The sequence below is a fragment of the Cupressus sempervirens genome, chromosome 4, assembly GCF_028749045.1.
Source record: "Cupressus sempervirens isolate cs-2001-9-10 chromosome 4, ASM2874904v1, whole genome shotgun sequence".
In the NCBI taxonomy this organism is placed as follows: Eukaryota; Viridiplantae; Streptophyta; class Pinopsida; order Cupressales; family Cupressaceae; genus Cupressus; species Cupressus sempervirens.
The window spans coordinates 413,079,667-413,106,331 of NC_143121.1; the positions used below are offsets into that span (position 1 = coordinate 413,079,667).

A 26,665-nucleotide genomic window follows, 5' to 3' on the forward strand; every position below is an offset into this window, starting at 1 on the left:
TTGACAAAATAATGAATTCTCTGCATAAACAAAGCATCGGGAAGAGTCTACAAGAAAGGGTGAAATGACTGCACAGTTATTCGCTAACATGTGAATGCCAGAAATTATTTCATTGGTTTCAAAAGCAATATCAAATAGATTACCAGAGTGTACAAAACTCGTGGCAACTGTCACTGTGCTCAACCTATCACGTCAAAAACCAAGCTCACTAACAGTTTCAACAAACCTTAGTCTGCCTTCAGTTTAGGCTTCGGTTTCAGTTGCTTTATCCTTGAATATGCAAAAACCCCAGCCAGTGCAATGCTAGTTCCTGCAGTTTGTAATAATGTTAAGCTTTCAAAATGGAATCACACTGATATATTTAGTTCCAGCATCTCCAATGAATTTCTTAGTATTTCACTTTTAGAGAGAAATGTTATCAGAAAAAAAATACCGAGTGCATTCATTGGCAAAACAGGTGTCCTGAAGAAAAGAACTGAGGTCACTATGACAACCACTCGCTTAACACAGTTACCCACAGAATGTGTAACTGGAGATACCTTCTGAAGTATCATGTAGGATACCTATTATATATATGTGAAGTAGAGCATTTTTCAGTAGTCACATCCATTGGTAACTCAAAATACTATGAGCAGTAAAAGTAGTTTACAATAAATTGATGTTACATTTAGTTACATTTAGTTCTAGCAAGATCAATTAGTCATCAAGGTAATCTGTGATTGGAAGATTTCAATGAATAATTAAGCAAATAGGAAGCAGAGTTGAGACGCATGACCTGCTGATATGAATGAAAGCACACCCCTGCCACCAAAGCTCTAAAAGCTATCAATTTTACATCTAAACCCTGCCATGTTGACAAATTCAATCAAATAGCCACTTTGACATTACCAACTAGATTAGGTTTGGCATGTGACCTCCAAGATGATATATTACACAAGTTAATAAAAAAAATACTCACTGCAGATTGCATGTAAGCAGGTGTAAACTTAACACCTTCAAAGAAAAGAGTTACTGGAGCAAGCAAGAACAATGACATAATTGTTATTATTGAGAACAAATTTATATTGTCGAGAGATTCCTGAAATAAAAAAGGTTCAAAATGTCAAAATATTTGTACTGTACCAATCTCATTAAGTCAAAAATTATCAAAGATGGGACCAAATTATTAAAAACTAGAGAGATGACATATAGTATATACTATGTTGTACAACATCATATTACATAAAATGAAAATTCAGCACACCCTACAATTTATTGAAAGAAGCCAATAAGAGGAAAAGTTCACCTCTTTCTTCACCATTAATTTCTTGCTAAGAACATTACGAGACTGAAATGTCAAATTTGAAGCCATTGCACTCCAAAATCCAGCCCTATAATTCCAAAACAGAGACATGACTAAAAGAAATGAACCGCAGGGTCTATAAATATGCTATAGTTTAATGAATCAAAACGTTGTCCTGCACAAATAATTAGATCCAAGGGGCAAGTGTGTTTATTATTTGTTTTTCCTGGGATATCTTATTCATCAGCTTTGGCCATTTTAGGCTTCAAGGACATGGCTATATCAGAAAATCTCAAATTACAAAAAAGGACTGCAATATGAATGTAATGGAGTACATACACTTACCAGTTAAAAGAAGCCTCCGTCATAGATGCCAGTGCTACTCCACCAACGATAGGTGCAAGAGAAGCCACAACCAATGGATTTGGTGTCTGCAAGTCCATGTAGGCCTTATTAGGTAACTGAATTTACACTCAAAAGACACTATATTGATTTAATAGACATATATCATAAATGGGAAAAAATTGTATAAATCATGTGTTCTAGAATGAGTAAAGAAATCTGCAAAGGTTTTGAGTCATATGTCACACTTCAAATAGACAAACATAAAAAAAATTATTTCAAGAAGGTGATCTTGTATTGTAATCTTGTAACTCTGATGCAGAAGCATCTGAGAATCTGAGTTCACATGTGATCCTGCTTTCCCAACAACAATAATTGTTCGACTTTCAGTTTTACTTCAATTTTATTGTGTTTCAGGTTGGTTTCTTGCCTTTTCCAGTTTCTGCTATTTGTCTTGGAAGATCTTGTCAGGTCCACATGAGACCTAGCTAGACAAATTCATGCTGATCACCTTCTTTATTATTCAGATTTCCTTCAACATATTTCTGCTGGGGCTCTCCAGGTATGTTGGGCATGAGGACAGAAAATAGAAGAGTTCATTTCTTCCGCTGGGTGCACCTCTTTTTGTCTTGACTTGATCCTCAAAACCTGGGACCTGCCATATCTTTTTCTAGCACCAAAATTCAATTCCTAATGCAACATAAGGAACAAGTGGAGCCCAACTGCAGCCGCAGATCACACACTCATTGACTTCGTTAGGCTCCTTTTTATGTGATTCTTGATTGCTTGTGGGCTAAGTTACTGGTTCAGATCTGGGTATCGATGGTATGTGGGCACATGGAAAAATTTTGGGGGGTTTGGATGCTTTTGTGTACATACTATGATACTTAATCATTGATCAATGCCAAATGCCAATGATACTATTAAATGCTAATTGATAGTTCAAATGTATTTAAATAAGCCCATATCATATATGTCAATGTTCATGATTCCAATGAAAATCATTACAATTACAAAATGTAGTTCGTAATTCATCAATCATCAAAAGGATTGTCAAAAAAATCATCTATTGGATTTTCATTTTCAGCTACTGCAAGTTCAAGATCATTTGAACCCAAAGCGGCTCCACTCACACTAGATGCACCATGTATAGGGATGTCATCATCATCATAAATCTAGTGAGTTTAGTGAGATCCGCATAAAGTGCTATTTTAGGGTTTTTTGGGGAAACTTTTTTAAAAACTTTAAAATCTGTTGTTTTAGTGAATAAGTCCTCATGGAGCCCGGATGATCTCCGGATGCAGTCCACATGCACTTGATGTGCATCCACAGACTGTGGATGCACATTCGCATCAGATGCAGGGGTTACTGATACAAATCCGGTAATGGAGCTTTCAGGGCCTGCCAGATTTATTCAAGCGTTGAAATCCTTTATATCCCTCACTGCTGATGATGCTCATATATGATGACAAATATTTTGGCAGCTTCTGCTATTCTGGACGTGGCTCTTCTAGCAGATACATTTGCTGGCGGGAGTCGGCACATTTCTGAACACAGGACCTCAACACTAGCAAATGTCTAACTACTGCTGCCAAGCAAATTATTATAGCAGTCAAAAAACATAATTGCAGGTGGTTCCCTAAAAACCTTGCCTGTCATTGACATAATGGCCAATTGTTGGGGTGCTTGATCTGAATTCAATATTTATTTTCTGACTGGTGGATGTTGGCAATTGCATTGCTGCCTCTTTTACAGATGCCGCTCCTTCTGTCAGGCCCTATTTCTGGGACTTATATACAAAGGTACCAATTCAACAAGATGGCAGTTACCTTGGCTAGTGTTTTTGCCTATTTTAGGGCCTGATGCTTATAATCATAGAGTCCTGTCTGTAGAAAGACAGTATGGAGTGTAGTGGTGAGTAAAAAGAATACCTAAATCCTCAAAAAGAAGATAACAGATGATGAGATAAAAGAACATTTGAAGATCTTATAAGAGGTTGCAGTAGAATAATGCAGAGATATTTCCTTGGATTGGCTATGTTGAAATCCTGTTAATGCTTATATATGAAGTGCAAAACAGATTGTAGCTGTAGGTTCTTGTTGTGGGACTATGTACCTGCAAGGCATTAGGTGTTTTGATTTTGATACTAAAAATGGAGTTTATCATAATTGCTTCTGTCATGTGTATTTGAAATGGGCACAAGATCTTGTCATGCTTGGATTAACTAGTGGATGTGAGTAAGTGCATGCATATGACTTCTAGGATTAACAGCCCTTGACTAGGTATCTGATACTGTGACTAATTCAAATTCACTTCATGGAGAAATTTTTCTTTTTGTAAGGAAACCTGAGAGCAAGATATGGGCAGCTTTCATAATGTGCCTCACTGAAATGGCATGCTAAAGAAATCAGGAGTAGAAGGTAATAAATGTGAATGCTGAAATGAGGTGAGAGCAGTGTGTAGTATTTCTAGTTTTTATGTGTCCATTGTAGACAAGTAGCTATTTCTAGTTGTCACCTAATTTCATTTCAGCTATTCTAGTTATGTCCATTATAGTCCATTATAGACAATGAGTAGAAGGTAATCAATGGGAATACTAATATAAGGTGAGAGCAGTGTGTAGTATTTCTAGTTTTTATGTCTCCATTATAGACAATGAGTAGCTATTTAATAGTTGTTGCCTAATTTCATTTCATGGCATCCTAGTTATGTGGATGGTCCAGTTATGTTCTTAGCCCTGCATGTCTAGGCTTTACAAAGTACACTTTTTTGTGTGTCTGAAAGCTTCTGATCTGAAATATAGTACTAACAAACACAAACAAAAAACCACAAACTACAATTTATGCATTACCAATGTCTGGATTGTTCCCAAGATTTTTTATGTGCAAGATTAAACCATTATATGGATAGCATGGAGATCAATAGTCAACTAGACCACACAAGGTTCCATATGCATGCTGCGGATGCTTGTCAGAACTTGATCTTAAAAATCTCCTCTACCTTTTACCTACATGTCCATATGCAATTCTATAGTGTAAAGTTAGCAAACATTAGATCATGGTACATCCTGTGCAGACTGGCTTATGAACAAGATTGTAAAGATGCAACCTTGTAAATATTGCAACCTCAAATACAATAAATTACATGATAAGTGACAAGTAAACGTAAAGCCGAATCCATCTTCTGATACTGCTAGATAACATGCTTGAGGAGAAAAGATACCACTAAGGAAGAACAACTAGGTTTCCACAATCCATGAGATATTTACAGCTGCTTGTTTCTGGATCCGATTGTGTAAAAGTTTTTGCGTCAACTTTCATGCTCATCCTGATGACAGATCACAGAGGGTGATCCGAAACGTTGATGCAAAAACTTTTATACAATCAAATCCAGAAACAACAAGCTGCAAATACCACTAAGTAGTCACAATCGTACTCACACAGCCACACAAGAAACTAGATAGCAAACACCTCCAGTAAACTTCTGAAACCATGGAAACTAATATAAGAAGTTGCGTTCAAGGAGTTGTTACCAATGATATCAGCACAGGCTTTGACCATATCATCCCCAACTCATTAGTAATAGATAAGTATGGTTGGGCCAAGTATGAAAAAGAAAGTCCATAAAGCTAAGTTACTGATTCAGGTATGGGTTTGGGTATGGGAACAAGAGCCCAGTATGGCAGTACAACATTTTTTTCCCTTGGGTACAAGTACAGGAAATATGAGTACACCTGTGTGTGCTATGTTCAAAATTTGCCAAAAACATAAAATATATAAATACTCATTCACAATTTGGAAAAAAAGAAGAAAGAAGATACTCAACCCTCGAAATGTCATTACACAGTGAAAATTCAAATTACCATCAATATTTAATATTCGTAAATGTCTTCATCAGAACATTTGGTTCATTTCATTTGAACCACAATCATTTGGAATGCCAGTCCAACTAGCTTTGATTATGCTTTGATCAGGCCTGCAATCATATTGAATATTTTGTCCCTCTTTTTGTTGAAATCGAATGTTGTAAAAACTGATCAACTGGAATTTTATGTCATTGACTGACAAAACAAAGAAAGAAAGGCAGAACTTATATTAATGTCTACAGATAACCAAAAGTCAGTCAATCAATCAAATGGAATCTAATGCCGTTTTCTGGCGAAAGAAAGAAACAAAGAAATTATATTAATGTCCAAAGATAACCAAAGGTAAGTCATCAGGCTCAAAAGAATTCTACGAAGAGAAAAACCTAGAGAGGAAACATGAATGTTGGCATTTATTAATGTTGAGCAATTCACAGCAATAATCATTGCCATACAGGGGTCACTATGTTCTCCTAGTTATTCCTGCAGATTTCAGGAGCAATTCTGTTATATTGTTTACTGCTATGGTTTTCTACTATTATCAAGCATCGGGCAAGTAGCCATGGCAAAGTTCTCCAGGAAAGGTGTTTGTGAAGTTCCTAGATTATGTGGCCTCAATTAATGAAGTCCTTGTAATGCCTACCCGTAGTTGATTTTTCTGATTGTATTGTCGGATTCTTTTAGGCCTGTTTTATGTTGATGTTTATGATTATCGTTACTTGGTTACCAGATTAGATTAAAGTTAATTCATACTTATTTGATTTATGTGATAAGTTACTTGGTTATTTCATGTGTTTATGATTATTTCGATGATGATACATGTATGTTCATTTGGTGATTTTCAGTAATCTCATGATGATAGTAGATGGGTTATTTATATGCAGTTCTATGTTTACTTACCCCATACTTGCATGTGTATGGTGTACTTGTCTGTTTTACTTTATGATCAACGTTCCTGATGTGGTTGAGGGAGGGAGTCGTAGTCACCTGCTAGTCAGGATCTACACGATGTACCACTCTCCGCCATTGCTTGTTTAGTTCAGAATATCTAAGTATGTACATGAGTGGATTTTATGCAGATTGCAGGTACCGAGTATCGACTTCCCTGAATTGCCAAAATGAGCGTACCCTATCGCAGTATCTCAATGGTATAAGTGGGAGATAATTCTTGAGTCCAAACCCTAACCTAAGCCAATTGCCCTAGAAAGTAGGACAAGTATCTGAGTTGTTTACCCGTCTGAATTCGTCAAACGACATGAATTCGTGATTCTGACCTTAGAGTTTGATTATGTTCTTTGTCTCCAATTGAGTTGTTGTATTTAGTCTTGTGGATCTGGTGTGATTTTTAGTTGTAATTAAATCAAATTAAAAGATAATTTAATGAAAATTTAATAAAGAAAATTCCATATTTAAATATATTTAATTAATTGAGAAATTAATTAAATAAAAGAATTAAATTTAAAAGATTTGATTAAAGTTCTAATTTTGACGTATTTATATTTATTTAATTTAATAATAATTTATTTAGGAGTTTTATTTTAATAATAAACCCTAAATAATATTATTAGCTAAATTAATAAATATCATATTAAAAGCGTCTCATGATTTAATAAGAGAGAACATTAATTTAATAAAGTTTATTTTAATCAAATTGCATAAAGCTTGTGCATGAAATTAAAATAATAAAATAATAAAGGAAAAGGGTTTTCGCATGATTGCACACTTGAAGCCCTAATTTGGAGAAAAACTCTTTATCAAGAAATTAGAGTTCATTTCTCCATAAGGGAGGTTTGGAGGAGCCGTTTTCCGAGAAGAGGGTTTTCGAAAGAAAAAGTATTGTTTGCGAGTTTTGTGCATCTGTCGTTTAGCATCAGATCCAAGTAGGATCTCGTGAGTTTTGCACAATAGTTTCTTCTGTGAGATTATTCTGTCTTCTTCGTGATTGATGGATCTATTTCAGAATTCAGTTGGGTTGAAACCCTTGTTTGAATTTGATTTCCGTTATTGAAATGTCTGTGATTTAATCTAAAACCTTTGTTGTGAATCTATTTGTTTTCGTTTTTAGCAGGATCCCGTTTTTGGAAAGTTTCCATTTTTAGCAAGTTTTCATTTTTGGAGAGTTTCCATTTTTAGCAAGTTTCTGTTTTGGGAAGGTTTTTGTTTTTAGCAAGTTTTCATTTTTAGAAAGTTTCTATTTTTAGCAGGTTTCCGATTTTGTAAAGTTTCTTTTTTTGGAAGGTTTCCTTTTCAGGAAAGTTTCCAATTTTTAGTAGGTTTTCATTTCGGCAAAGTTTATGTTTTTAGCAAGTTTCAATTTCGAGAAAATTTCATTTTTAGCAGGTTTCCATTTTTGGAAAGTTTGCATTTTTAACAGGTTTATGTTTTTAGCAAGTTTTCATTTTGGAAAAGTGTCCATTTTTAGTAGGTTTCCTTTTCGGAAAAGTGTTTCCAAAGTTTAATAAATATAAAATTATTTTGGTAATAATTGATAATTATTATTATTAATAATTTTAATAAGTATTGTTAAAAAATTTAATTTAGTTATTTGAAAATTTGATTTATTACTTCATTATTTAAATATAATTTTTAAGTAAATTGAAAATCAAAAAAATTAATTGGGAGAATTAATGTTTTCTTTTATAAGCTTGGATTTGTTTATATGGTTTAGATATATGAAAATGATTTCTAATACTAGGGAAATTTTATTATTCAAAAACTTTGGTAATTATAATACTTTGAGAAAACGAAAACATGAACCTTGATTGTAATCAAAAACTCTATAAAATGTAATACTTGGAAATGAGAAAAGAAACCCTGTTTGTATACTGCACTCTTATGTTTGAAGAAAACCTAAGGAACTATGACAACAAATGTTTAGAAGACTCTAATGAGATGTGTGTGGTTTTACATTTGGGGCTTTATGTTTAAACAACTTTTTATGATTTGTTGAGTGTTGAGACTCGTGTGGATTCAAGAACTTTAGCGAATCTGCAATACTTGAAAATGAAAATAAAAACTTGAAAACCTTTAGTGAAAATTGAACTGTCATGTTTTCAAAACCTAATGAATTGAGAAAGTTACATTGTATGTACTTTATGAGTTGTGTGGATTACTGATGTTGGGGTTTGGGTTGACTTAGTGTTTGACCAACCAAGATGTTTACAAGAGGCTTGGGGTTTTTAACTGTGATGATGTTATGGCTTATTTTGGTTACGATCTTTTATACCCAACTATGTTGATGTGTCATGTGTGTTCTATGATGAGTTTGATTAGATGTTTTATTGTGCTTGCCAGTTTCTTATGTAGAACTAAGGTGAATGGTATGACTTTTCTGGTATAAACTTTGAGTCTTCGATTAGTTACCTTTGGATTGCTTTCCAGTTGCTTGTTTTGGACTAAGGTGATTATTGTGATTTGTTTTGGTGATGTCATGTGATGTCATGGTTTGGTATATGTGTACTTGATTTGGACCAGTCCTTTTAGGATGATTATATTGGTGAAATTTGTGATTTTGATTAGTGATATTTCAGTACTTTCCAGTTGCTTGTTTAAGAATTGATGTGTGGGTTATGGTCATATGAGACCGTCTGCTTCTACTAAGCTTAGGGTAGGTTATCTGTATGTCATGTCAGGAAGTGGCTTGCAATGGAGGCCGGAGCCTTAAGTGGTTGCCTGGGTAACCCATTGTAGGTTGTTTTAATAAGTGATAACATTTCATTAAATGGGTTTAAAATGAATTGATAAGATATTGGTGCCACATAAAGTCACTAGGGGGCCGAAGTCTTGAGAGACTGCCAGGGTAACCTTAAAGTTGACTTGTTAGTATGCCTTGTCTGTACAAAAGGATATCGATGCCGCATAGAAACACTAGAGGGCCGGAGTCCATAGGGGCTGCCAGGGTAACCTTAGAGTTGGCTCATGCAATGACACTTGCCCACTTTCATAGTAGAATTCCTACGTGTCTTTGTTGCCTTTGGGATTAGATGATACTTCTGTCTTGGTACCCTTTGAGATAGTTTTCTTGTAAATGATTCCTTGAACCTAGATGTTGGTTTTGACTTGTGTTTTGATATCTATATAGAACTTGAGTTTATCTCCTCAACACAGTGGGAGTGGATCATTTAAGATCCACGAAGTCGGGTGGTAGTGCATTTCTCTTATACCATTGAGATCCGACCATTGGATGTCATTGCTAAATGTGGTTATGCAGTTGATCTTTTCTTTATGATCTTGTATTTTTGTTGGATGATTATTCTCTGTTGTATTGTACTTGATTATCAAAGATCTTAAGAGATGATGTAATCTATTTTATTATGTACATTTTTTCAACCTTTCATACCCTGTGACCTGTACAGTGGATGATTGTGCATTCTGATTATTGCCAAGTGGCATTTGAGATAATTGCATATTATTTAAATGGATTCGTACTTGTAGTTATTCTTTAATGTGGATGTGTTATATATTGGTTTTAGTATTAATTAAACTTAAATGTGATTCAACGTCATGGGACCCTTAAGAATTATACTCTATTTTATGATAAGTGCTTATGTGTATGTTATTGCTTCCACTATATTATTTCTATTGTTGTTAAGATATTATCTTCTTCTTTTTAAATGTTTGGCAAACTTAGTGAAATTTTAGGTTAATTTCCTTTGGGATCCTTGGCGGGGCGTTACAGTTCTTCGGGTACAATTGAATGAACATTTACTGAAGTCCTCACCCTGACATTTGTCACAAAAAATGAATAATAAAATCATCAAATTCTTTGAGGTATGGTTAACTTATTTATGAAGCCCACAAACCAAATGCTAAAAATTTGTGAAATCCTTGAGGCCAACAAGCATTAATAAGGGAAGCCCACAGATCTTCAAGACATTGAGATTACAAAGTCCTTTTACTCTACAATGGCAATAATCTCATGAATTCTTAAAAAAAAATTAGTTCTAAATTCATTGATTTATAACGGATCCCCGGAGACGCTGGTTAAGTGAAGTTCTGACCTCTCTCAGCATTGTGATTGTTGTAGTTGTACAATTTATTTAATTGATTAATTTGTAATAGATGGCTGAGAAAATTCGGTTGGAATCCTAACTAGTGATGCCTTAATGGAAATGAATGTCAACAAGCATCCACCTTTACATGTAACTTGATGATATTCCCCCCACCATAATATAGAATATGTATTCAGTTTTGTTCTACTAGTGTCTGTGAATTGTTTGCAAGTCTCTTTTGGGTTCCTGAAACCTAAAAGGAACTTACTGATGTGGCTGGGAAAAATCTACACTTAATTACAATGGACAAGTTGAGACTCCTCGAGCAAACAATTAGCTCTTGTTGAACTTATTGAACCAGAAACATAAGATGCAATAAATGAAAGAAAATAAAACTCAGAAAACAAATAATTCTAAGGATTTTCATCCTGGGAAAAACCCTCCCCTCTGAGGGAGACAACCCAGCCCACAGAAAACTAATTCCTTTAACTCAAATCTCAGAAGAACATTACAAGATGCCTTAATCAATATCTTCTTCAGACTTCTAATAAAACTTTCAACAATAAAAAGCTTTCAAGAATTTCTCAACAAACACACATGGATTGTAAACAGAACAATCCAATAATATATATGTCTCTGCACTTAAGTATAATTTCAGAACTAACAATATGCTGTATATAAAGCAGAAAACACAAACATTGAACTCAATATCTCTCACTGCTGCAAAACACGACACACCAAAACTAATATTTATCGCAGACCATCTAAAACATCTCCTTTTTTATCATTAGAAGACTCTCTGATGAAGAATAGAAATGCCACAAGCATTTCAAGAGATCACCGACCAAGGTCTTCAGCAGCGGAAAATATGAAGATGGGTCATATGATAACTCTGCTGGTATACACGATAAGTGCAGGAAGCTGAAACACATACAGACCGAAGTAGAATGATAACAACCAATTTGAGAAGGCATGACAAACAGATAGATCAAAGACCACAATACAGGAACCACTCAGCTGGAAGAGCAAAATGATCTGGCAAGGTATGAAAACATCTTTCTCCCAGCTACTCAAATTCAACAATACTAAAGTAAGCAGCAAAGCCTCTTAGCTATATAGCAACTTTCTTTTTACAAGTGTCATTTTCTCCAGTCTAGAGTTACTTTTTGTACACCTGCTTATATCTAATTAAAAAATATGCAAATAGCCTTGTTAAGTATCATTTCCACTGTAGCAAATATTGTGCTATCAAGCTACAACAAACTACATTTTGAGCAAAGTTACTGCACAACTATCATAATTTTTTTCTCATCTTTTAGGGCTATGTTACACTCAAGCATTCTTAAATCTCCAATCCCACTCCTAGTTTTTATTGTTGGAATTCCAAATTGTGTTAAGTTTTCTGTGTAGGCAAGAATAGTTTTAAAGCCAGTTTTTATTCATATCAACAAAAATTCAAATTGAGAATTTATATACAAGTGTAAACAAACTTGAAGTTAACTCCTTCCTACAAGTTTTCACAAGAGTAATTACTTTTGAATACTCCACCTTCTTCAATATTTTATGTGTCCTATCGTCCAACAAACTACACTTTGAGCAAAGTTACTGCACAACTATCATAATTTTTTCCTCATTTTTTAGGGCTATGTTACACTCGAGCATTCTTAAATCTCCAATCCCACTCCTAGTTTTTTTTGTTGGAATTCCAAATTGTGTAAGTTTTCTGTGTAGGCAAGTATAGTTTTAAAGCCAGTTTTTATTCATATCAACAAAAATTCAAATTGAGAATTTATATACAAGTGTAAACAAACTTGAAGTTAACTCCTTCCTACAAGTTTTCACAAGAGAAATTGCTTTTGAATACTCCACCTTCTTCAATATTTCATGTGTCCTATCAAACCGTTAAATTGCTAGATATTCAAAAGGATGCAAAGAATATTATTATATTTTTTAGTTTTATAATTTATATTGTTCATATCCAGCTATAATTCAAGAAATCTTTGAAGACTGCTAAGCATTTATGAACTTACCTCGCCAAGAAATAATGCCGACAAGAGAACAGAAAAAAAGGGCTCCATGGCTTTAATTGTATGTGTGAAAGAAACAGCAACTCTGCCAAGGCTCATGTTGGTAAAAAGATTTCCCATGGTGTGGACACATGCCAAAGGTAAAATCGCCATTAGCTGAATACAGAACACTGCAATTTGTCAATTTTCAACACCAACTATCATTGATCAATAAAGGTCAATCAAAGGAGGAAAGCTCAACTTTACCTGTGAACCAGTTATTCTAGGTTTCTTATGCAATCCAGTAGACCACATGAATAATACAATTACAGTTCCCACTAGAAACTGGAAGTTTGTGATTGTCATCGGTAAGGGATATGCCTTTAGAACCTGCAAAATGTAGAGTTAATTGAGAATGGATTCTCATGGTAACTAAGCAATTATGCATCAGCATTAAAAATGTTTTTCAATTATTTGAATTTCAAAGAATCCAAAACTAATCACATCAGAAATCAGTAAGGTTACCTTCAGAGTATGAGTTTCTTTCTGAGAGCTTAAAACCTCAAAAGTCAAACCCCCCACCACACCACCACCCCCCCCACAAAAAAAAGGTCAAAATTTGCATTATTTGGTAAGTTATGGTGGAAAACGAATGTTGGCCCACTTTGTAGCTCTAACGCCACTTGTTATGATATTTTTTCTAGTATATAAATGTAAAAAAACTATGGAACTGGGGACATATCCCCAAGCCTGAAAGCCCTGTACCCATACCAACAATGGTTTGGGAACTCAAGGACAGATGTACATCGCCAGTTTCTCCAAAAAAATGCAAGAGATGTCCTGGAAACTTGGGGTGGGAGCCCCCTAACATCAAGCACGCCTAACTATCCTGGAGACAGCGGAGCATTCCTAACATCAAGTGGCTTTTTTTATAAAAATTAAAAAACAAAGCTTTAAAAAAATTACCTATGGCATTATGGGCCCCTACCAAGTTTGCCCCAAAGAAGAAAGGGCATAACATGTTGACTCATTTCATCATCTGTTTAACAGAAAATAACTGGAGCACCAAGAGGGTTTAAAGGAAGCTATTGAAAGAGAAGCAAAAGATATGCACTTATTTATAATAAGAAGAAAAGAAGCGAAAGATGGAAGGAAAAGATGTTGAATCTGGGGCAAATATCTTGCTTGAATCTTGAAAGAGGTAGGTTTAATCCTTCCAATCTTGTGTTTTCAATTATTTTTCAAAGCCTGAAGCTAAGTTTCATGTACAAGCATAAGAAGCTACTTTCTTCCAAGATACTTCGAAGGTGTACAATCTAAACAAGCTCTTTGAGGAGACAAGGCTTCACAAGTTGGCAAATTTCTTGATCGACATTCATAATAGAAGAGCTGTCATAGAAAGAAATATGAAAATGTGTTTATATTGTAGCTTTTGATCCCTTACATCGCTTGCTCTAGTGAATGTCATTCACATTCCTTCATTCATTTTTCCTTCCATTGCCAAATTCTTTTTCGCTCATGGCATCCCATTCATGTGGCCCATTCCTCTTTCTTCAAACAAATGATTAGAGAGATAGCCACTATTGGTCCGTTGTTCATACCCCTTGAAGATCATAAGCTACAAACAACTCCCCTAGATAGAGACCATTCCAAGGTTAATGTGCTAATAGAGGATATGAGACGAACTTAGATAAGGGCAGATTGCTCTATCGTGATGGATGCATAGACTGATGTTAGACACTAAACACTCATCAAAATCATTGTCACATCCTCTGCTGGTTCTTATTTTCTCTGAGTCCTGGATTGTCCAGGGAAGCATAAAGATGCAAATTTCCAGTTTGCTAAAATAATTATGTAATGTTTCTCTAATGATCATTTACTTGGGATCTTTCCTTTTCATAGTTAGCTCTTATTTACAATGTTTATTTTCAGTCTTTCATTTCTATTTAGGAAACTCTGTGTGTAATCTCTATTTAAGGAGTACTCCTCTCCTTTGTTTATAATTGTTGTCAATCCATTATCATTTCACAGTTTAACATTCTGATAGATGTCATAGAGGAGGTTAGGCCTGCTAATGTTGCACAAGTGATCACCAATTTAGCATGTGTGTGCAAATCAGCTAGTTTGATGGTGGAGGGTGCTTACAAGCACATCTTTTGGAACCTGTGTTGTGTTCGTGCATTATGGGTGAAGCAAGTGATACCAGAAACTAGAGAAATTAAATTGTTTATTTGCAACCACCACACCTCCCTTGCTCTCTCTAGGTCATTTTCAGAGCAAGAGTTCCTCAAAACATCTTAAGGCAAAAGTATGCCACTTCATTTTATTATAATGTTTCAATATGAGCATTGGGAAATTAAACTTTTGAAACTTCACACATTTGTATTCCATTTACATTGAGCCTTATACTGCTTTCACTGAATATACGTATGCCACACATTTGAGGTGCACGAGCCTCTAAAATTGATGGTAGTGAATTCAAAGTGAACTAGATGACCTAATTCAAGCTCTACTCAAGGAAAATCCATCAAACAAAAGATCCTTGATTATAATTTGCGGTCCACCTATGAGCTAATAAATTCCTGATTGTATTTATAACTAGAAATTAGATTGCTAATTTTCACTTTAAATTTCTGATTTAATTCCTTTTGGACTTCTGTTTGCATTTTGCAGAAATGTTTGCACTTTTCTCTCACCCATTATAGACACCATTATAAATATTGATATATGCTCTCCAAGTCTTGGAGAGATACATGAGAGATTTGACAGCATGCTTCAGAAGATAAAGGAAACAATTTTGGCTCAGGATCCCACTTTGGGGTTATATGAGCAGCATATTAGACCCATTGTGACGTGGAAGTGGAACAAGATGAACATCCTATTTCATGTGGCAGCCTATACCCTAAATTCCAAATGATTCGATGGAAGGGTTCCTCCACATGGTGATCCAAAGGTTTTAGATGGGTTTACACGGGTCATTGATAAGATGTATCCAAAGGAGTAGGCTTCAATACTTTGCAGACAATTCCTTGACTTTACCAACCTTTGTGGCCCAACATTGAGTAAACTACAAGAGAGATTGGATAGAGCTATATTAGCTGAAAGGGACCCTATTGGGTGGTGGGCATGGGATACCCCACCAATTGAAGGTGCTCACCTCTCACCACCATGCCAGTTCTTCTACTGCCGAGAGGAACTTTCCTATATGTGGCTTTCTCCACTCCATCAAGAGGAATTGACTTACCTCATGGCGATCGAGAAGCTAGTGGCCGACATCATGATCTTTAGACTCCAAAGCACTAGCAAACTCTAGCTTTATAGTGGGATGTTGATCCTGAAAACATGGCCTAAAATGATGAGGAGACACTATGGGGATTGGTTGATATTTTGTTGGATGAGGTGGACCATGACAGTGGCAATGACTCAAAGAAAGTCTCTATGTTTTCTGCGGTGTTGGGAGATACAGATTAGGAGCAACAGTGTACTTTGTTTTTTTGTATTTTGGTTTTCATATTGCAATTGAAAATAAAACTGTATGGCAGCACTGGCCTTTGGGCATCTTTTATGTTGCTTTTTTAATATCACATGCATACTTGTTAAATATATTAGTAACTCTGATAATCATTCTGATCTGACTTCTTTGATCTAACAAATCTGGTAAAGCATGAAAATCTGTAAGTGGATTAACCTCTTAAAGTACTCTAAGTTATTTACCTGATTGGCACCTTCCCTGGGAGCATTTATTAATGTTTTATTGCATAATTATAGTTAATGTAATTACTAACTAATTAGAAACCCTTAGAGTCGCCGATCATGGCAAATACATTTTAGTTTATATAGGGCCAACCTGGAAAGGGTCATGTCCTTTTTAAGGACATGCCTCTTGGGTGCTATATATATATAAGAGGTAAGAATGTGGATAGAGGACACACTCAAAACAAATAAGTCTGCTCCTCTAGCATTGCTGCCTTATGCGATTTCTAGCAGGGATAAAACAATTTTTCAGAATAACAAATCATACTCCAAGAACACTAAATATTCTGTCTTGAGTATATATAAGGACCATCTCCAGCAAGGTTAAAGGTATTATATCAGTATTGTTTCATCAGAATTTGGAGAAATCTTACATGGTATCAGAGCTCTGGTAGTCGAACCTTGGCTCTGCAAATTGATAATTAGATTTAAAACATATCTAGCAAACATCCTTCTACCTTCGATGGCCAACACAATCAAACCCGAAGACAGCTTTGATGGAAAAGAACACTTCATTGCTTGGAAATTCAGAATTATGATGACTCTTGAAGACAATGATGTAATACAGTTTGCTGATAAGGAATCCAAGCAACCTGATGCTCATCCTCATAAAACTATCTAGATTAAAGGAAACAGGAAAGCCATGAAAATCATATTAGATGGAGTTAAAATAAAATAGTACCTATGCTACTGAAACATCAGACAGCATTTAATATGATGAGTGCATTATTAAATGCATATGAGGTTAACAATACAACTATAACCCTTGCACTGAAAAGGCAACTAAATCATATAAAGATAAGGAAGGGAGAATCTATAAATTCATAATTCCTAAGGGTGGCTAGTCTAAGAGATGAACTTGCAAGTATAGGGACCATAATTGAAGACAAAGAGCTATCCTTTATGACTATAGATGGGTTATTGGATTTATGGGAAACATTCTCACAAGGAGTAAATGCTAGAGACAAACTTCAACGTCCATAGACTTAAAGGAGATTGCCTTCAAGAAGAATCTAAGCAACTCAAGAAAGGAGGAAAATTGAAAACTGAAGATGAAGAACTTCATGTTCTCAACACAAATTCCTACAAAGGTAATGAGAAGCACTTCAAGAAGAAGAAGGCTCACCAAAGAAATGACAAACCTAAGAGAGATTTATCCAAAATAAAATGCTTCAAATGTGAAAAATTTGGACACGATAAATCTAATTGCCCTGAGAATACAAAGCAACAAGTAAATTGTACAAACATTATTAGAAAAGAGGAAAACTATGATCCTGAGAAACATGTACTGTATTCAACGCTATCAAATGAAGTATCAAGCAAAGCATGGGTAATTGATAGTGGATCATCTCGACACATTACAGGATACAAAGAAGTATTAGACTCACTATTAAAAGAAGTTAATGACGAAGTTACCATAGGTGATAATTCCACTCATTTTGTCAAAGGAATTGGGAACTGCACCTTGAAATTGAAGTCCGGTATTTCTCTTCATCTCAAAAGAGTACTCTATGTACTAGGAATCAAGAGGAATTTAATCTTTGTTACAGCACTTGAAGATGATGGACATAAGGTTGCATTCATGGACAGTAAAGTAATGACCTCGTCTAAAAACTCTTCATTTAAGAAATCAAAGTTGATTGGTCAAAGAAAGGGATACTTGTATGAATTAAATATAGAACCTATTCAAACCTTAATCCATGAAGCTGCTGAAATAAACAAGTGTGGCATAAAAGTTAGGTCACCTAAACTTCAAAGCCTTATCAACTATGGAGAAGATGGTTACTGGTTTACCTAAGTTGAACAAAGATCATTCAAGCATATGCAAAGGATGTACATTAGGTAAGATCTCCAAAAGTCCATTTCAAAATAGCACTAGAAAAACTAACAATGTTTTAGAATTAATCCACTCAGATTTATGTGAACCTATGTTTGTTCCTTCTCTCGGAGGATTTTTGTAATACGTACTCTTTATGGATGACTTCTCTAGGAAGACATGGATTTACTTCTTGAGATGTAAAGAATCAAAAAGAATCCTTAAAAGATTTAAAGAATTCAAAACCTTAATTGAACACCTATCAGGACATAAAATTAAAACTTTTAGGTCTCATAATGGAGAGAAATATAGTTCAAATTTGTTTAAAGATTTTTGTAAAGAAGCAGGAATTAAGAGGGAGTACACTGTTTCTTATAATCCTCAACAAAATAGGGTAGCAGAAAGGAAGAATAGGACAATTATAGAAGCAACAAGAGCTATGATACTTGATCTAAACTTAGAATTTTATCTTTGAGCAAAAGCCTCATGTAATGCTGTCTATATTCAAAACAAAAGTCCTCACTCCCACCTTAGAGATAAAACTCCTGAAGAAGTCTTTTCTAATATAATAACCAAATATAAGTCATTTTAGGATATTTGGGTGCCCTATATACATACATGTTCCAAAAGAAAAGATAACTAAGTTAGAACCTTCAGGAGCATTTTTGTCGAGTATAGTAAAACCTCCAAAGCATATAGAGTTTACATACCTGGTCAGAAAAACATTGAACTTAGTAGGGATGTAATATTTGAAGAAGATTTAGCATTTAAAAGAGCCCTAAGTTCTGAAGATCCTTCACATATACCTAGTTTTGAAGAAAATCATGATCCTGAGTTTCAAAAGGAGAACATTGAAGAAATCAAAGGTGAGAATCAAAACCTTAATCTTGAGGAAACTCAAAATCCTAAGAAAAGACCACTTTGGGCTGTTAAGACTGTAGAGGAAGCACAAGACTTCGCTGCACCATCTGGAACCTTCAGAGAGAGCAAAAGATCCAAAAGATTTTCTAGCTATGTGGTAAACATGAGTGATTTATCTAAATCAGAACCAACCAATGTTTCAGATGCTATTAAACATACAACTTGGAAGGATGCTATACAGAAGAATTACCAATCCATTATTAAGAATGATGTTTGGGAAATTATTACAAGGCCTGAGGGAAAATTTGTTGTTTCTTTTAAGTGGATATTTAAAATCAAGCATGCTGTTGATGGTAGCATTGGAAAATATAAAGCCAGATTCATAGCTAGAGGATTCTCTCAGAAGTTGGGAATTGATTATGAAGAAACCTTTGCTCCAGTTGCTAGATACACCTCTGTAAGAGTAGTCCTAGCTATTGCAGCATCGAAGGGATGGAAAGTACATCAGATGGATGTGAAAACGGCATTTCTGAATGGAAAGATTACAGAAGAGGTCTATTTGGAACAACCTGTAGGATTTGAAACTCATAATCCTAAAATCCTTGTTTGCAGACTCAAGAAAGCTCGCTATGGCCTTAAACAAGCTCCCAGGGCATGGTATAAAAGAATCGATACATATCTCACTAGTTTAGGATTCTCTAAGAATGACGCTCATCTAAATCTCTATTATTAAAGGGATAAAGATGATATGATAATTTTGATAATATATTGATGATTTACTAATAACAGGTGATGATCATCTTATAGATCAATGCAAGTAAGATCTAATCAAAGAATTTGATATGAAAGATAATCTTATAGATAATGCAAGTAAGATCTAATCAAAGAATTTAATATGAAAGATTTGGGAGTCCTTCATTACTTCCTAGGACTGGAAGTGTGGTAGAACTCTAATAGCATCATACTTAATCAAGGAAAGTACATGTTAGACATCCTGAAGAGATTTGGAATGTGGGACTGCAGACCTATGTCTTCGCCAATGGAAACTAATCTACACAAACTTAAGGAAGCAGCAGCAAAATCACCCTCCATAGATTCTACTCTTTACAGACAGATGATTGGGTCTCTTATGTACTAGGTAAATACAATACCTGATATTTGCTATGCTATTAATGCCTTGAGTCAGTTTATATGTGAGCCAAAGGAGATTCACCTGGTTGCAGTCAAACACGTGATGAGATACTTACAAGGCACTCTTAACCTTGGGCCTAAGTATAAGAAAGTTGACTTAAACTTACATGGATTCACAAACTCAGATTGGGGTGGAAGTGTTAATGAAACGAAAAGCACTTCAAGATGTTGTTTCAATTTAGGCTAAGCAATGATATCATGGGTATGCAAAAAACAGTCATCAGTAGCACAAAGTTCCACAGAAGCTTAATACATTGCAACTGCAATGGCTTCTTAGGAAGCAGTTTGACTTAGAAAGTTACTTGTGGGATTATTTAATTAACCCATGAATCCCACTATCATTCACTGGGATAATCAAAGTTCCATCAAGCTTTTTGTGAATCCAATTTTTCATGACAGGTCCAAGCATATTGAAATTCCTTACCATTATGTAAGAGATATGGTAGATAGGAAAACTGTCAAGTTAGAATACATTTGCACTATAGATCAAACAGCAGATATTCTTACCAAACCTCTCTCTCGAGTGAAGATAGATCACTTCAAAAAAAGACTCGATATGGTTGAATTATAATACATTTGTATTCTTTAATTATTAATGAAATAATTGTGTTATAATTATTATTGTTAGGCTATTGACAGATATGGGCTTCACCTTTTGTATTCATTATCTAAGAGGTGACGATCTCTGAGATAATCAACAACATTATGAGAGGTGACGATCTCTGAGATAATGTACTAAACAGTAGAGAACTACTGGCAGATCTAGATGAGTTTAAGATCACGTTGTGATATAGACATTTTATGTCTATGAGTTACAACTTGGATAAAGGATGAATTTAATCATTATCCGAATTTTATCTTGTGTACTAACAAATCTTAACTCAGGATAATATTGTGATGTAGGCTTGTCAGTGTCTATAAGTCACAACTTGGATAAAGGATGAATTTAATCACTCTTCGGATTTTATCCTGTACATTGCATTCGATGCAAAACTATTATCACAGTATAAGCGATAAGTCATATCACAAGTATAGTAATATGACAAGGTATCATGTGCACAATGATATCACATGCTTAGAAGATTCAGATAGATATAGAGTATCAATCTATGCTTAGTCATCACAATTGATGAAGTTAGATATGTTATCTCTCATTATGATGTTAAATATATTAGTGAATCTAATAATTATTCTAATCTGACTTCTTTGATCTAACAGATCTGGCAAAGCATGAAAATCCTTAAGTGGATTGGTCTCTTAAAGTACTCTAAGTTATTAACTTGATCGGCACCTTCCTTGGGAGCATTTATTAATGTTTTATTGCATAGTTATAGTTAGTATAATTACTAACTAATTGCAAACCCTTAGAGACTCCGATCTTGGCAAATACATTTTAGGCTTTAGCTTATATAGGGCCAACCTGGAAAGGGTCATGTCCTTTCTAAGGACATGCCTCTTGGGTGTTATATATATAAGAGGTAAGAATGTGGATAGAGGACACACTCAACACAAAAAAGTTTGCTCCTCTAGCATTGATGCCTTATGCGATTTCTAGCAGGGATAAAACAATTTTTCAGAATAATACATCATACTCCAAGAACACTAAATATTCTGTCCTGAATATATATAAGGACCATCTCCAGCACGGTTAAAGGCATTATATCAGTATTGTTTCATCAGAATTTGCAGAAATCTTACAATACTAACAATGAATTCTAAATTATGAATGCATGTTGAGCATTGAAATATTGAATTTGAGAATGAATTATGAACACAAATTGAAATGTTGTATGTTAAGACTCTATAATGTATACATGGGATGCTGTATGTATGTTTTTGTAGAGCCTTGTCCATAAAGCACAACTCTAAATAATCATAGAGCTATGCTCCCTACCAAAAGGATCCAAAAATTTCCTCTTAACTCTTACCAACAATTTTTTATTGCCCAAGGGCATTATAACAATAAAAGGAGCACCATCACATTGCACAATCTAGGGGGCAAAAAATCAATCTTCTTTCAAATGATTATAAAGAGTGCTTGACACCCAAAATAGCACCATGGGACCACTATCTTATGTTACAAGCATAACTCCAAGAAAATCCCTCGTGTTATGCAGTCTATCATGTTACATTGACGTAATGATATCATATTTCACCATGCATCACCCTTGCTGCATCATACTCACAAAGCCCTAGGGTACTCCTTTCAGCTAGACATCTATGGATTTAGCATGCCTATCACGCATCCATGTCTAATCTATGCATGATAAGCATGGAAGCATGATAACTCTTAACTCTTAAAAATCTGAACACATTCCCTCTTAACTCTTATTCGCAATTTACTTCATTGCCTTGAAGCATTATGAGACTAAAAAGGAGCACTAACACATCATACAACCCAAGAGGCACAAAATCAATCTTCTTTTGAATGTGGTTAATTGGAACATAATTGACTAAAAAGAGGGGTTGACAACCAAAATAGTATGACATGAACACTAGCTTATAATACCAGAATAAATCCAAGAAAACCTCTCACGAATGCAGTCGTTCATGTCAAATTGTCATAACAATATTGTATTTTCAACATGCATCACCCTTAATGCCTCATACTCATAAAGCCCTAGGTTATTCCCTACCACTAGTCATCTATGCATTTAGCATGCCTATCATGCATCCATACCTAATGTATGCATAACAATTCTTCACAAATTCAGCATAACATACATCATAATATCTGTTAACAAAATATCGTCACATCCAATTACTCTCAACATCATGACTTGCTTCATGTAGTACGATCCGAAATGTTAATGATGAAAAACCACACACAGTTTGATCCAGAAATGCTAAAATGCAACTTGATGGCCTGTGGAAACTACAGGAATGTAATCATGACTTGCATCAAAGTTGAAAAAGATTCATACAATTAAAATCTATAAAAGGATCCTGGAATGAGAATTGTTCCATTTAAATTGATATATCAAAAACAAAAGAAATTGTTTTTGGCCAATTTGTTTTGGACATTTTATCTTGCCAGCAGTTGATGTTATGATGAGATCAGCACATACACATATATAATAAACATGAGCATTTATATATTTCAAACTATTTTCTCAAATTTTCATTTGATTTTACATTGCTCTAATTTAAAGACTTGAAGAAAGAAATAAAACTGCTAGGAGGAGACTGCGCACCAGTAAATGAAAACCCTAATGCTGATGCCAGACAATAATGCCAATAATGTTAATTATGAAACTAAGGCGCTTATTAACTATGATAAAATACATAGCAAAAGCAGAGTTATTTAATTCACTTCTGGTCAGGACGGAAGTTTCTTGGGAAATGAATTGCAATAATTTTGGGAAAGGTTTGATCTGGAATTGTGTGGTAATTATTGCATCGCACGTTTTATGGGTGGTTTTAGCTATTTTTGTTCTTGGTGAATTTTTATTTTCTGTGAATTTCACAGTGATCTGCAAATTGTTAAAATGGACTTGGTCAAGCTCTGTCAACTCAACATCAAAGGCCAATGCCATAGGCATGCAACCATCAATCATATTCCTTATCGAATAATTGATCCCTTAAATTCCACATTTCAGATACTGTACAAAATTCACTCAAATACATGACAGCACTCCAAATAAGAGGATGCATGTTGCCTTTCCCATTCGAGTTCACAATATAAATAGAAATTTGTAACTTCTCTGCAAACAACATCCTGCTATATGAAATAATAATTTTCATAAAGAATATGGTCCAAAGATTTAAGTACTTGATAAGTTTATGCAATATTGGATGCTAATTTTAAGTTCCCAGTTTGGGTTCTGAAAATTCATTTGGGCTAGGGTTTGTTTTGGGTGTGTCTGTGCAGATTAAAATAAATCATTCACACATTTGCAGCCTTAATAAAGGTATTAAGTTCAGAATAGCACACTACATGCCCTTAATAAATGAAACCACTATAAAATTTAAAAATACTTCCATCTCAACTTGTCAAACTGAAATGTCATGAAAGATATTCATTGCTCAGTATTAAAATTTAAAAATCAGCAGTTAGCTTAATATGAATCTTCATAAAGATCAATGTCATCGTCATTAATTTTAGGGTTAGGGTTCCACTTTTAGGTTTAAATGTCAAATCATGAAGTCAAAAAAAAATTATTAAAGCAGTGAACAAATTGCTTAAGACGTCCAGTTCTGCCTGGACCTTGGATACTCCCACACACACATGGTTTGCCCAGGTACCCTGTAAAGAATACCAGGAAGAATCCGGATTTATTTGCCAGGACCCTAGCCAGACCAAAAGAGAAACTGGACCACTACTGAACCAGGTATAGATCAGACCCTGACACAGATTGAAACACAAGTGAACCAGTGCCAGAGAATTTAAATTCTCAATTCAGAGTCTGAAAACATCGAGCCCAACAGGGGCATGTATTATTTAAGTTATATTCCAGTAAGAAGCCAGATTCATTTGATTTTACCAATGAAAGACAGAATTGCAACAGCATCATTCATCTGGTGCTCGGTCATTCCCATGCAGGGGTGCAAGAGTACAGGGTTTCACTAGAAAAGTATATTTCTTTTCTTTTCCAGATAGAAAAGTCTACATTTGAGCAAAGAGGAAGGTGATTAAGGGAGCTTTCATGTGACAATACTTGAATAATAAACAATAAAGGTTTCAGTCGACCACACCTTATGTGAAATGAAAGGTCAATGGAGCTTAAGAGTCTAAGTTGAACCCAAGATGACTCAACAGAGGAGCAAAAGCGTCTTGAGTGCTACCTAAAGGAAAATGGAATATCAAATATGTCTGTGTATACGGGTATGTGTTAGTCTATGAGAGAGCAACGACTCTGCCACAACATGTTTTTTTATTTATTCAGCTGTCCGGGTGCTGCCAGAATTTTCCAGGCAACACGAATAACTCGGGAATTGCACCTAGTCCCAGCATGAACCATTCCAGCCCAGGAAATGGCAAAATCCAAACAGTTCTGCACCTGTATACCTAACAAGAGGTTTTTGCCACCCAAATGAAACTATAAAGATACTTCACAAGACTTCGATGTTTTGATCCCCTGGGATATCAAATATCGGTTTACACGACTACGTGGAAATAATCAATTTCGAAAAATGATGGGTAGATATTTTCATTATAATTGAATGTCTTAATCCACAAAAACATCAAATTTGAGTTAAGATAGCCATGTGCCGTCTATGTAACAGAGGACTAATTCTGTCAATTGTGACAGACATCTTTAACTAGATTAGGTATCCGAATCACGTTTCTGCATGGTTAGATCTAATCTCGTGATGCATTAGAATTTGTGCGCTTCGAGATCAAAGCTGAGTTCAAACAGGCATGTGCTTATTTATTTATCAGAGGAACATTCTGTCAATTCTGAGAACTCCGCATCTTTAACTAGACTTGGGAGCCTTAATCATGTCTCTTTATATTAGATCTAATTGCAAGGTGCGTAGACTTTAATGGCTTAGAGATTATGCATACCTGTTTGTTATAAATGTTGAAATAGATATTGAAGAGATACCAAAGGCCAAATAGAGATCCCAACAGCAAGGTCTTCGTAAGCTTACTCTTTGCATCATCATCAGCAGATGGTATGGCCCCATCTTGTTGAGCTGCCCCTGCTCTAACAGAAAAATCTCTGAGAGGCCCATTCTCATACTTGTTAAGAGCTGAACCCAGAACAGCACACGAACTTAATCTGGCCCCTTTTGGCTGTCTGAGAAAACTGCAAATGAGGGGTTTAGCCTTTGATTCCAGATTTAGGCGGAAGGGCACATGAGGCCGTAACGATATTGGATGTGACTGAGGGCCTGTGGTGATGTTCCCAATGCCATGAAAGCCCACTTTGCCAGAATAGTTAAGGGCTGCAGTGCACTGCATTTTGACGGAATTTTGTGCACTGAAGTTTCTGTGGGAAAAAGAAGCGAAAGACGGACCAGGTGGTTTAGATCCACCTGCCCCAGTATAAGAAACAAATTAGATATTATCGTCTTGGTGGTTGCTATTCAAAACGTAGGCACTCCCTCTAAATTTTTCTGTCAAAATGACTCCCTTGTAACAAAACCTGCGGCGTTAATGTGGAAATCAACTACCACGGATGAGTTTGTCATCCATTGCGCATCGGAATCGAAGTTGATAGTTGTTAACATGCCAACAAAAAGTTTAGGCCAACAATATTTATGATTTATAATTTAAAGAGAGTTCACGAATCATCAGACTGGTGCAATATTGTTGGTAGCTAGGTCTTTAGTTCATCCAACGTATCAAAATTGATTTGAACTGTGATCATAAACATTTAAAATATAAATTTTCTGGTTAAATTAAATCAAAGTGGTTTTTTTTAATTAATAAATTAGTTAAAAGTTAAAACATATTTAAAATTATTATGTGAAACATGGGAATGCCTCATAACATAGTAGCACTATATATGTATCTATGTAATAAGGGGAATGTCTATTGAATAATGTAACTAAGTAAATATATCCATGTATCATGGGGCAATTCCATAAAGATCCTAATTTTAATCATATGAA

General features: G+C 35.0%; 1 protein-coding gene across 1 annotated transcript; it reads right to left on the reverse strand.

Annotated features, from left to right (window-relative positions):
• Positions 1 to 26,287, reverse strand: LOC149561804 (phosphoenolpyruvate/phosphate translocator 1, chloroplastic-like). Its single transcript, XM_089825324.1, has 9 exons — positions 25,614 to 26,287; positions 12,751 to 12,873; positions 12,508 to 12,660; positions 1,628 to 1,713; positions 1,286 to 1,370; positions 959 to 1,078; positions 776 to 844; positions 434 to 563; positions 1 to 310 (listed from the first exon to the last, which is right to left on the reverse strand). Exons 1-9 carry the CDS (start codon positions 26,010 to 26,012, stop codon positions 228 to 230), a joined length of 1,248 nt encoding a protein of 415 aa, XP_089681450.1. The 5' UTR covers positions 26,013 to 26,287; the 3' UTR covers positions 1 to 227.
• Between the last annotated feature and the right edge of the window lie 378 nt (positions 26,288 to 26,665).